At 38.2% G+C, this 12868-nt stretch overlaps 1 protein-coding gene across 5 annotated transcripts in view; it reads left to right on the top strand.

The window, feature by feature from the left end:
- The window catches only part of LRRIQ1 (leucine rich repeats and IQ motif containing 1), a 167751-nt gene that overhangs the window by 48433 nt on the left and 106450 nt on the right, over positions 1 to 12868 (top strand). For all 5 annotated transcript variants that reach the window (XM_037885640.2, XM_043546886.1, XM_043546892.1 and 2 more), the window contains 2 exons: positions 1182 to 1275; positions 9381 to 9557. In XM_037885640.2, the coding sequence (XP_037741568.1) occupies positions 1182 to 1275; positions 9381 to 9557 (271 nt within the window). The remainder of the gene's footprint in view (positions 1 to 1181; positions 1276 to 9380; positions 9558 to 12868) is intronic.

Raw genomic sequence — 12868 nt, 5'->3', positions numbered from 1 at the left:
ACTGGGCTCTTCTGGAAAAAAAAATGCCCAACTGCACTTACACTTCAAAAACAGAAAGACAAGCCCCTGGCTTCAAAGCAGCTAAAGACTATGTTGTTTTGTGGCAATGCGGCTGGGCATTTAATAAAGCCGGGCTTGCTCTACAGAGCTGCAAATCCCTGTGACCTAAAAGGCAAGAACAAAAATCTCCTGCCCGTGTTCTGGCAATCAAACTAAAAGGCTTGGGTGATGGCAGCATTATTTCTGGATTGGTTCCACAAGTGTTTCATTCCGGAGGTCAAGCGGTACCTCGAAGAGAAAGGACTTGACTTTAAAGCGTTGCTGATCATAGACAATGCTCCTTGCCATCCTGAGGCACTCCGGTTTCCGCATAATGACGTTGAAGTCGTCTTTCTCCCGTTTTTATTCTTTCATTTTTCTGTCTCTCTCTTTTTGACTATACGTGATTTTCTCCTTACGCACTGACTTTAGAACCTAATCCCCACATAAGATGCGACTCCACTGTATGGTGAAAAATAGGTAAAGCTCTGTGCCATCTGCATACTGCTGGCTAAAGAACAAAAAACCTAGACATGAATTACTGCTATATTTGAAACAATGAAGAATATGTTGTAGCTTCTATTCCACAGACTCAAGCTGGAATTGTTTACCATCAGCTCTGTTTGTAGTAGTTAGTGTTATTTGTGCATTTCCAGCTGTAATGCAAAGGATCATAATTTAATGTCAGAGTGCTCTTTAGATGAAGGAAATCTGTAAAGAAGGAATATATCCTCATTCTATGTTTTGGGATGCCTGTTGTCCTCACCTGTTTTTCAAAATGTAATAGCATAATGTTTTATCAAATACCTATTTATCTAGATATTTCAGGTATTTCCAAACATATTCAGGCAAACAGGTGACTACTTTACAAGACAACAGAAATCTTTGTATACTTCTGCTCAATTTTATGATTTCTGTTAAATTGAATTTTATTTGAATATACTCTATACTAGAGCTGGTTGAAATTGGAGAAAACTTTTTCACAAAACATTTGGACAATTGTCATTTTGTTTCTAACAGAATCCACAGTAACTGAGAGTTTGTTAATGATACTACTTTACTATAATTCTTTGCTTTTTACACATGGTTTCACCTTAATTATTCAATGTTATATATACTTTTTCTTCCCTAATGTAATATAGACCTTGAGAGTGTCATCACATGGTTTAGTGGATGTCACAAACTAACTGAGTTGTCACTCAGTGGAAATCCAGTTCTCCAAGAAAAAAGTTGGAGGTAAGATAAACAATTAATTAACCCTTACAATATATCCATTGTTCAACAAAATCTAAATCAACCAAAGTTCACACATAACCAGATGGTAAATAAATCTTAATATTTAAGTTTAGCTAAATAGTAATTTTATAAAAATCTGGAGGTTGCAATGAATACACTATACATTTTATTATTCAGAATATTATATCTGATCATTTTTGAAATCTAAATATTATAAATACCTCCACCCAACAAATGGCCAAAATTATCCCTCAGCTCTCCTGCACACACTGCATTTAGGCTTGTGGCAACATCTGCATCTAGGCTTGATGCAACATCTGCAAATGTTGATATTTTTATATGTGATCTGATTATTTTTTTTGGTGTAAATGCTGGTCATTTTTTAAAGTTAGATATTGTTGTGAAATAATATCCAGAGAGTCATCATCCTTGTAGGGATTCTAATTTTAGGAAAAGACTAAGGCCTAAGCTTCTATGATCAGAGAAAACTTGTAGTGGTAAATATTAATCTTTGTTACATCCAGGAAATGTAGAGAGAGACTGACGTGTAAGATTAGTTATGAAGAGCTGTGCAGGGCTTGCCAGCTGTGGGAGATATTCATTTCCCCTTTTTGTATAGAGGGATGCATTTTGCATCACTCACTAACCTCAGATTTGGGGCTGTCTTCCAGTTTCCAATTATAATGGTTAATATTCTGGGCAGCCTGCCTGTGGGTAGGTGTACACTGCAAAAACAAACGCTTTGTTCTTAACTCAGGTTAGCTAACTTGGGTTAAAATATCAGTGAAGACACAGCACAAAGTTTTTAAATTGGGTTAGCAGCTTGAATTCAACCAGCTTTAACCCAAGTTGCTATCCCAAGTTGACATGTCTTTGATGCTATTTTAACTTGAGTTAGCTAATGTGGGTGAGCTAATTTGAGTGAAGAACACATTTTTTTTTTTGCAATGTAGACCATATCCACTGTTGCGGAGAGCATGCCTACTGCAGGCCTCAATAATGATAAAAGTATGACTCAATAAAACCCTAGAAAATACTGCCAGATGACAGTGCCTAGTCAGGTGGCAAGCTGAGACTACCTTCTACTTTGCAAACAGTTCTGCCATTATCATTCCATCATCCTGTTTACCTGCTTCATCTATGTGTTGTTTCTGGTTGTGAGCTTAGCTTCTGAGCTCTCTAGGACAGGGACTGCCTTCCTGTTCCATGTTTGTATGGCACTTAGCACAATGGGGCTATCATCCTGGCTGGGGCCCAGAGCCTGACTGACATGCCTGGACAACCAACCCCACACCTATAGTAGCATGCACACAGCTAAGACATTCAGACATGCACCCAGGCCACACAAGTACTGTGTTTTGGGGAAGGTAAGGGAGTTGACTTCAAGTAGCAAAAAAAGGCTCAGCCCCTTCGCTTGCCCTTGAGAATAGGAAAAAAACAAAACGCTCTGCTTTGCTCCTCAGCAAGAGGGAGTGCAGCTGATCGGAAGTACCCAGCTTTATGGGGAGCTACCCACCAAAATTGCTGCTATCACTAACAGAAAGAAAGAGAAGCCAGTTCCCTAATCTAAGTAATCGCTACCCACAAACTGGAACAAGCAGATAGAGAGAAAAGTCAGCATGGCTTAGTCTGTCGAGAGGGAACTCCCAGATTACACTGTCCAGTGGAAGACTGACTGTCAGCATTAGTCACTAGGCTTCTTGTGCACCAGGAGCTGCTTCCCTGCCAGCCTAGCTTATAATGAGACTTCACAACTATGAGTACTGTGGTGCTGCATGTAAGTGGTTAGGAAAGAGGAGAGTTCTGTGTGTGCACAGAAAGGTGGAGGTGCACAGAAATGAAGGAGCATGTCAGTACCATCATGTACCAAAATGATGGGCAGGCCAGAAACATTCATAGGATTATCTGTAAATTTACTTTGCTTCAGTAAGCCTTATAGAGCTTCAACACCAGGAATATGCCAGCCACTCTAAAATTATTTAAAAATCTCAACTTGTGCTTGTCAAGTTATAAATGAACACTTACATTTACTATGGTGCATGTGAAAGGCAGTATTGTGGTGCTTTGGGAGAGGTTTTTGGAGGGAAGATTTGTTTCCCTGACACTTAGTATAGGTGTAAGGTGCTGGGTTAAAGTTAGATCCTGACCGATCCTGTCAGTTTTTGGACTCAGCACCTTGTCCTCCCTTTCCTTCTCTTCCAACTCTGAATTCCACTGCTTAAAAAGAAAACAGTTTTCATCATCACAGTTAAATTTGGGACGGGGGGGAACGCAGGCTTATCCCAATACAAAAATGTGGGCCTGGCTGCTGGATTCTGCAGTCCTTTTGTATTCAGGGATTTATAACTTGGATGGGGGTGACAGGGAATGAGTGTGGATAAAAAGAATTGGAAAAGTTAATGATTTCATTGTTGGTTTTTATAGAGGCATTCTGTTTCCTTCTGATTTCTTTCCCTCACAATGAAGGACTCTGAAGAGTCATTGAAGATATAAGTGAGCAAGTAGCTGTCTCTCTTCACTTGTAAAATTGTTGACACAAAACATGCTTTCCCCACCCACAACTCTTTGGTCTTAGATACACTCCTGCAAACAACCAAGTATGACACTTCTAAACGAATGAAGTAGGAACAGGACAGATATACAATGAAAGAGAACTGTGCTATGTGTGTGTGTGTGTAAGTATATCTATATGTGTGTGTATATGTGTGTGTGTGTACACTCTTTACAATAGCACTTAAGGAGGAAAACTGCATAAATGGGCTGAATTCTGCACTGTTTATTTGAGGAAAAATCCTATTGATATCAACGGAAACTTTGCACAAACAAGGACCCCAAAATTTAGCCCAACATTTCTGGGTTTTTAGTAAAATGCTGTATATTTTCATAAGTTTGCCAAAGTGTGGCAGTGGTTACTTCAAGCTTATTCTCCATTCTAATTAGCATTCTTTCCCAACTCCAAATAAAATTAAAGAACATGTCTTAAAATGTTTTATAGCTTTATAAAGTGAAATACACAAATTAAGATGTTTTAGTAGAGTACTTACTGCTTCATAAAAAGAGTGAGCATTGACCTGTTCTGGCACACACGTTTGTCACTCAGATATTTCACAGCATACCTATCGTTTCATCTCTGTTCTCTTTCTGAAATGGTGTACCAATTTAAATTGGCAGGTTTACTAGGTTCCATCTCTTGGAGTTACTGAAATCCCTGTTATAATATCAATAGAACACTTTTATGATATTTCCAGTGAGTAATTGCTGTGAAATGCTTCTTAAAAAGTAGTTTTCATTTGTATAAACATTGAGAAACTAATAGATGATTAAGGACTTTTGTATGCAATGGTATGTAGGACTAGTTCTTCAGTTGTGGCTGAGATGTACACAGTATAACAGGTCGGGGGAGATAAGCAGGCAAGGTATTAAACCTCAGGCTTCAGATTGAGCCAGTCTCAGGTATAAAGCACAGCAGCTTCAGGGACACTAAGGGCCATCCCAGCAGCTGAGGAATACAGGCAACCAACTGTGCACATTTTCCCTGCCCAGATCCCGTGGTCTGGGAGGGTTGTTGGGAAGCCTCTATAACAACTCTGTACTACCCCAGGATTCTTCTATAGTTGGGAAATCTTTGAGGGGCTGGATCTGCCATCTTTCTGGATGCTTTGTGGGATATGAAGCAGCCAGAGTGGGCACCAGGATCTGGCCCTATAATGTGGGGTGATGTTTGCTCTCACTATATGCTTGATGCCTTTAATGGACTTCCAGTTTTTTGCCAAGGAGTTGTATCTCACTCCTTCATTTGGGATTTGAAAACTGGCTGAAAACCCATTCCATAAATAAGCTGCATATTTTTTTTCTTGGGTTGGTCCGATAATATTCCATAAATCCTGTATTTTATTTTGGAGAAGGAGCCTTCTCATGGTTACTTCCTCCCCCTGTAGCATCTCCTGAAGCAGTGAGTCCTGTTGACCCCCTTTCCTACCACCTTTTATCCCCATAACAAGGGAGTGAACTGTGCTGACCCCCAGATCACCTATAGTGAAGTTTGTACTTGCATTGGGAGCAAAAACATTTTCCATAGTTAAATGTAAAGCACATCTTCATTTTAAATCGGAATTTTGAAAACGAATGTCTATGAATGCCAGCTGGGTGGGGTGATAAGGAGTCATGCACTGCAGCCAAAGTTCCTGGTCTGTTGTAACCCAGGGTAATTGTCTCCTTTGCCATCCTCTGTCTAAATTCTCTGTCATGCTTTTTAACTGTGTTACCCCACCATAATGTAGCATAAGTCCTTGCCATTAAGTCCTCGTACTTGAACAAGGAAATACAACTCTCTCACAAATTATGCTCGCATAACTGCAAAAGATCGTTCTTAAAATTTTGAAGCACCTTAGGTATGTGGGATTTGTTCTCATCTTTTTTTTTGTTCTTTTTGCCCCCTTTCTCTGTCTGTTGTTTCCTAAAGAGCCAGGTAAATAAATCCACAAACTCCCCCTTCCAAATCTTTTCCTTAACCTTTTTAGACAGATGGTTCCTGAGCGGCCAGTCTGATCCTGCATAAGATCCAGAGTTCTTTCACTTAACTTTCTGGCCTGGTAGCTTCAAGAGGAAGATGGCAGGCCTGGAATCCAACTTTTGTCTTGTACATGATAGGGCAGAATAAACTATTGGGTCAATAAGCTGTCCCTATTACTGAACTTTTTAAGTGAGCCATTTAATTGATTCAGAGAAGCTTTAGATTGACCAGAGTAATCTAAACTGTTCTTTCCAAATAAGGGCATGTAGTATTTACTTGGGAAAGTATTACTTATATAGAATAGCTCTAAGGATAGAAAAGAGATATTAAGCCCATTAAAAATGTCAGTATTCTGGGTTGAGATAACAAGGGAACTTTCAGATAAGATATGAGTAATGTAGTTGATTATGATTTTGACTAGGAACACTTTCAAAAAAAAAAATCAAAAGAGCTTAGCAATTGGATCCTGGCCTCGCTTGTGTTGCTTATCAAAAGTGATATCACAAGGCGGTGGAATATGTAGCAGTGTTTGAGGGTTTATTTTTTTTTTTGATTATTTAAAAAAATATTACTGTCATTGATAAGCCCTTCTTGGAACCATAGATTGAAATATTTCTTAACTTCTTTTTTTCTTTGTTTTCCTAGTCTCTGGGACCAATCTTTCCAAGCCACAGAAATATGCTGCTAGTAATGTTCTTGTGATTTCCTACTTTTGCTGCCCACGAGCCATAGTCCCTCAAGTGCAGTACCATGTAACTGTGTATAGTAACCTTCAGTATGATCATTTCAGTGTCTGAGTCAACATTTACTTTGACATTCATTGACATTCATTTCTGTAATCATTTTTTTAAAAACTTTTCTCTCAGTTCCTTGCATAGCTTCAAGCCAATTAAATACAAAACTTTATGCTCCAGTATTACCACAAGCTTCCCTAATGCAGTGACTTGCCAATTTTTACTGTATTGGTGTGATAAATTTGGGGGGGCGGGGGAGGTTGTTTTGGTTTTTTGTTTGTTTGTTTTTTGCATGTGGTATATAAAGAGAGAAAAATATATACGTATATTTTCTGCAGTAGGAGATCTTTTAGCAAACTTCATATTAGTATTCAAGTGGAAAAATGTGTGCACATTTTTTGGAATTTGAAGCTTTCAAACAGTAGCAGAAGTAGCTGTAAATATGTGTTTATATTTAATGCATACAGGTATTTACACTACTGTTAATGAATGCAAGTACTATTAAATATTACTCTTCAGCATGTGACATTTTAGCAAAGCTCACATTTACGTTTATACTGTTTTTAATTTCTGATGTCTCATAGAATGAATTTCTTCCTCAGACATTACTCAGGAAAACGAAATTACTTCTGAATTCCTATTAACTTTAAGAACTGATACCTCAGGTTCCTCTTTTAGATCATTTGACCCAATAGAGCCTTTATGATTGGACAAGAGATTCATTTATCTCAAGGATTTAAAGGCTGGGACAGTATAAAATATGGATTTGTGGAATACAGCATTAACTATAACTTCAGGCAATATGTTCCAATGAACTTTACATAACCCCCTGATACCAACAAAGGAATTAGTTGTAAAATTTTCCAATCGGTTTCCTACTTTCATGTCCAGCCAGCGATAACACCGACAAAACTGAAGTACTAAGAAATTGCTTTTTAAAAATTAAACCCTAGGATCAGTCTGAGCGCTCCTAGGGGAATGTGTTTCACTGCAGCAATGATTAATAGAGCCTCTTAAGTGACAGAATATTCACCAGGAAGTTTTCACTAAATGAAATATTGACTCAGCCCTTCACCAGGAGAAACCCAGCTGGAAAAACCAGTGTTGAGATCCCATAGCTCGAAGATACACTACTTCCAGCATTAATCAACTTGATATGGCACTTGTTAAATGTATCATTATTCAACATTGGCTCTTCACTACAAGCTCAAGGCCAGTGTATCTAAAATGATCCTTTTATTTCAAGTATATTTTAGACAATATTACATTTGCCATAACAAGCAGGGAGTGCGGGGTAATCTTTATATCTGCATCAAATAGCACTGCTGTTGTAAAGACTTTTGCCAATCTATGTTTTGGATAATGTAACTCAGCCATAGAAATTTGCTCGGATTTGAAACTTGGCATATATGATCTCAGCTAAGTAACATTCTTTTCTTTAAATATGGGGGCAGTCAAGGAATGCTCTGGTTCTGAAGGATTATGTAATATAGTTTTAACTGATGGCAAGGGTGCCCGTAGCGCAGAATAGACTTTCTTTAATGTGTGGTGTTTAAATCTAAATAAAGGAAAAGCTAATTCAGACTTATTTAAAACTATTTGTGTTAAGATATAATACTTTACCAATTTAAGATTTTTTTTTTGCAGTTTGATGAATTGAAAATAAGGAATATCAGACATAATACATATTGTATTGTCCTAAACAAATATTTAAAATACCATGAGGTTTAATTGGTGAATAAGACACACATAAAAAGTGTTTTTAACATCTGTGTGCCAGATTATCCCTTACATGTGAAAGGACTGCCTAGGAAATTCATTAGCCCTCCCCACTCTGCTTTCACTGGTACAACCTCCTTTCTTCTAGGATGGACTTTATGCTATGAGGGGCATTGTTAATCCCATAGTCTGTTAAATCAGGTGTTACACATTTCTGAATATTTTTTAAAATACATCTTTTAGAAAAGTAAAAAATGAATTCCAATAGCTATCTAAGGTGTTTTTTTTTAAAGGGTGTGAATTAACCCAGTCCTGTTTTGTTTGAAGTCAGTGGGAGTTCCATTTAGGTATATACAGAATCAGGGACCTATCCCAGTGACTAGGATTGGAGCATCCCTTAATTCTCATAAAAATGTGTAACTAACAACAGCATTAGAATTTGCTATAGTACAAGCAAGTTCCATGCTATTTTCCTCTCATTCGTGACTTGCAACACCCCTGCTGTTCCACATGGACTTCCCTGAGACTGCTAGTCAGGCTGAATTGTCTTGTTTTTGCTGTGTGTATAAATGGAGAGTGAGCTGATATTGCAATGCCATTTTCATTCACAGTCTATGCAATGTCTCCAAATGTGTCAGGTCAGCCCGTGCTGCTTTATTTTTATTTTTATGTTACTCCATCATGATATAGTTTTCTGTATTGCCTGCTAATCAGTTGCCTATGTTTAAAACAAAACACAAAAATATTTCAGGTACTCATGGAGTTATTAATGGTAATGGATTACATCCGGACCCTTTTGAATCAGAGATTTTTGTCACTGATTTCAGTGTGGCCAGGATTTCACCCAGCATCTATATACCTACAAAGTATTAAGAATTGCTGCAAAGAAATGATTTTTCATGTTAATTTTGTGGTTTCCATAAGAGTAAATTTTGCTAGTAATAAACCGTAAATAAATATCAAATAAGGTATAGTAATTTTATGTAAACATTTTCATGTATACCAAAATGTTTAGTAAAATAACATACTTAAAGGTCAATCTCTTTATGTAGTTGTGATGGGGATTTCTAGACTTTGGATTCTAAAATGCAAGTTTTTCCATAATGCTAATAATGGATTGTTCTCTCCTCTTTTAAAAGGTGTTCCCTACTTAAAATACTTCCTAGTTTGCAGTTTCTTAATGGTGAAAACCTAAATTCTCCTGCAAAGCTCTCAACTGAAAGAATCAAAGCGTCAAAACCAGGAAGCTTTTTGAAATTTTATCAAGCCCAGATTGAAGAAATGGACTTAATAAAAAAGAAGACCACTGAACAAGGGTACATATCCGAAATCTTTTTATGCAAATATAATTATTTTCAAAAGCATGCTTTTGGAAATGTTATGTCTTTAGTATACTTCCTCATTGTTTTCCTGTATTTTACTTAATTTTTTGTCTGGGAATATAAATTTATGTTAAGAATGAGAGTATATATAAGTAATTTAAACATAAAGAACATTGCAATGATGTTATAATTATCCTCAAAATAAGCTTACAAAGCCAGGTCAGAGTTAAGGTTAAACGTAAGAGATCCAAACATGTCAAGGCCTTCAAACAAGTTTAAGTCTATCCTCTAAGGGCTGATTCAATCAATACATTTTAGTATTTGTGGCCCAAGATTAGATTAAAGTGATTTTTGTTAAAGGCACATTGAGATTTTTTCCCATATTAGTTTTTCTTGGGTGTGTTGATAATACTCCAAGTGATTGGAGGTACATAGGTAAAGCTCTAAGTTTTTATAAGGGAAGACTGTGGTCTTCAAAGTCTCTCATACCTCCAGACTTGATACTGTGGTAAATTTTTGAGCAGCTGTCCTGTGGTAAATTTTTCTTAAATAAATTTATGAGATTGAGATTTTCTTGCAAGGAGATAATGTAGAAGTATGGAGAAAATATCTTCCCTAGAATAACTTTAGAAAAGATAACATAAAGCAGGTAATAATGAGGCAGGTAACATTATTTAACAATTTAATTGGTCTTGGGCCAACCAAAAGTTTCCTGTTCGATCATTATTAATTTAGTTCTGATACATATTCCAAGAAACGGATATATCAATGCAAATAATTAATTTGTCTAGCACTGAAATGTCAAGTCCTTTTAGAAACCAAGAAGCTGATCACTGTGTGTGTGTGTGTGTGTGTGTGTGTGTGTACGCTTGCATGTAAGTGTATGCATAAATAAAATGTACAGTATTTGTTAACAGGCATTCTCCTACTATATATGTTGCATAAACAGCTTTTTTCAAATTTGTTACAAATTTAATTTTTGCACAGGTTTTTTTATGTTTGCTTTATTTTGATAAAGGATCTTATTGGGGCTTTTGTTGTGCTGATTAGTCTCTGGAATCACTCAGTGTTTTCATTCTTGGGCAACATCTACATTTCTGGGATGAGACCTTCATGCATTGTCTGTAGTGATTGTCCTATTCCTTACTAGGGGTTACAGATTTTGTTAACATAAAATATTTGTGATATGAATTCTGAATGGCATATTATTACAATAAGGCATCTTAAAATATCCCATATAAAATACCTATTTGTTTTTTTGGCTATTTATCGGAAACATACTTTTGTGTATATTTCATAAAATTATACCAAAATCCACGATCTGTGTTTCTCATTCCATTCATGTGTTCTTTGGTATCTTGCATAGGGGTAGAGGCTTCAGTTCAGGAGAGTACTCAAGCCTGTGCTTAACTGTAAGTGGGTGAATATTTCTACTAAAGTTAATGGGACTACACATATGCTTGAAGTTAAGTGCTTGCTTAAGTGCTTTGCTGAAACAGGCCCAGGTAAATCAGGAAACTGTAAATCTTTCCAAGCCTTTCTGTGACATATTAGCAGAAAGGCTTGGAAATGTTCTGGGTCTTTTTGCAGAGATATTCTCACTACTTCTTCAAGTGCTTGCTCATGTTGATTCCAATTAGGTATGTGTGCACTGCGTGCACAGTAAGCAGAGGGTTTTTCCCCTAGCAGTACTCATGAGGTAGACTCAGGGGCCCGCTAGAGTCACGCCTCTATGACACTGTATATAGGGCCCTGCCGACCCACCCCCACTTCAGTTCCTTCTTATCGTCTGTGACAGTTAGCCGGAATACTCGTTCTCTCTTGCTTTGGCAAGCTTTCTCCCTAGTAGTCTTCAGACTGTTTTTTCTGTAAATAGTTAGACCAGTAGTTAGTAGTTGTAGTTAATTTGGTCATTATATAGTTAGAATTCTAGTAGGGAATTGTTCTGGGGGTACCCCCCCATTCCACTCGTCCACAAGATGCTACTCAAGGTTCAGAGGGATGAAGCCTCTGTAATATTGACAGGTTTCAGAGTAGCAGCCGTGTTAGTCTGTATTCGCAAAAAGAAGAGGAGTACTTGTGGCACCTTGGAGACTAACCAATTTATTTGAGCATAAGCTTTCGTGTGCTACAGCTCACTTCGTGATAGCTCCATGTCAGTACTGGTACACATCTCTTCTGGAGCTGTCAGTGGAAACTCCAGTCACTCTACCATTTCTCCTGGACCTGATAACACAGGACCGCTGCCAACCTTGAATCTCTCCACTTCATGGCTTGGGAGCTCCAGGGCTAAACCCGATGGAGCTTGCTTGCTCTGATCCATTTAGGGAAGTCCTCCTTGGCCGTAGGAAACCATCTACTAGGGCCACTTATCAACCCGAATGGAAGAAATTCACAATTTGGTCATCGTAGAAACACACATCTTGTGCGCACTCGACAATACCTTTTATCTTGAACTTCTGCACCTGAAGCAGCAAGGGCTTTCTATGTCATCAGTAAAAGTCCACTTGGCTGCCATTTCTGTCTTTTATCCAGATGTGGCAAGCCAGTCGGTCTTCACAAACCCAATAGTTGAATGCTTCCGTAAAGGACTTGAGAGGCTATACCCTCAAGTACGATAACCGATCCTTGCCTGGGACCTTAACCTCGTTCTTTCCAGAGTATTGGGGCCCCTCTTTGAGCCACTAGTGACATGTTATTTCTACCAGAAATGTTCCCTTTCATGAGAGACAGAGCAAAAAACGTTTGCCAGGAGTGTATCCAAGATTAAGACCCTAACATCTGAACCTCCTTACACAGTCTTCTATAAGGACAAGATTCAGCTTCAGCCTGCACCCGGCCTTCCTACCAAAGGTCGTCTCCCAGTTTCACGTTAATCAGGACATTTTTCTTATAATCTTTTACCCCAAGCCACATGCAAACAGCCGAGAACAAAGACTTCACTCTTTGGGTGTTCGCCAGGCGTTAGCCTTCTATATTGAACAGACAAAGCTGTTTCGAAAATCTACTCAGCTGTTCATCACAGTAGCAGACAGAATGAAGGGGCTCCCGGTCTCTTCTCAAATAATTTCTTCATGGATTACCTCAATTATCAGGATGTGCTACGATCTGGCGAAAGTACCTGCCCCATGCTTATAGCACGCTTCATGAGGGCGCAGGCATCTTCAGTGGCATTCCTGGCCCAGGTCCCAACCCAGGAAATTTTCAGGGCTGCGATGTGGTTTCCCTTGCATTACGCCATTACTCAGCAGGCTAGGGACAATGCAGCCTTCAGCAGAGCGGTGCTTCAGTCAGTGAACCCATGA

Source organism: Chelonia mydas, chromosome 1 (assembly GCF_015237465.2).
Source record: "Chelonia mydas isolate rCheMyd1 chromosome 1, rCheMyd1.pri.v2, whole genome shotgun sequence".
In the NCBI taxonomy this organism is placed as follows: Eukaryota; Metazoa; Chordata; order Testudines; family Cheloniidae; genus Chelonia; species Chelonia mydas.
This window is presented reverse-complemented; position numbering and strand designations above follow the sequence as displayed.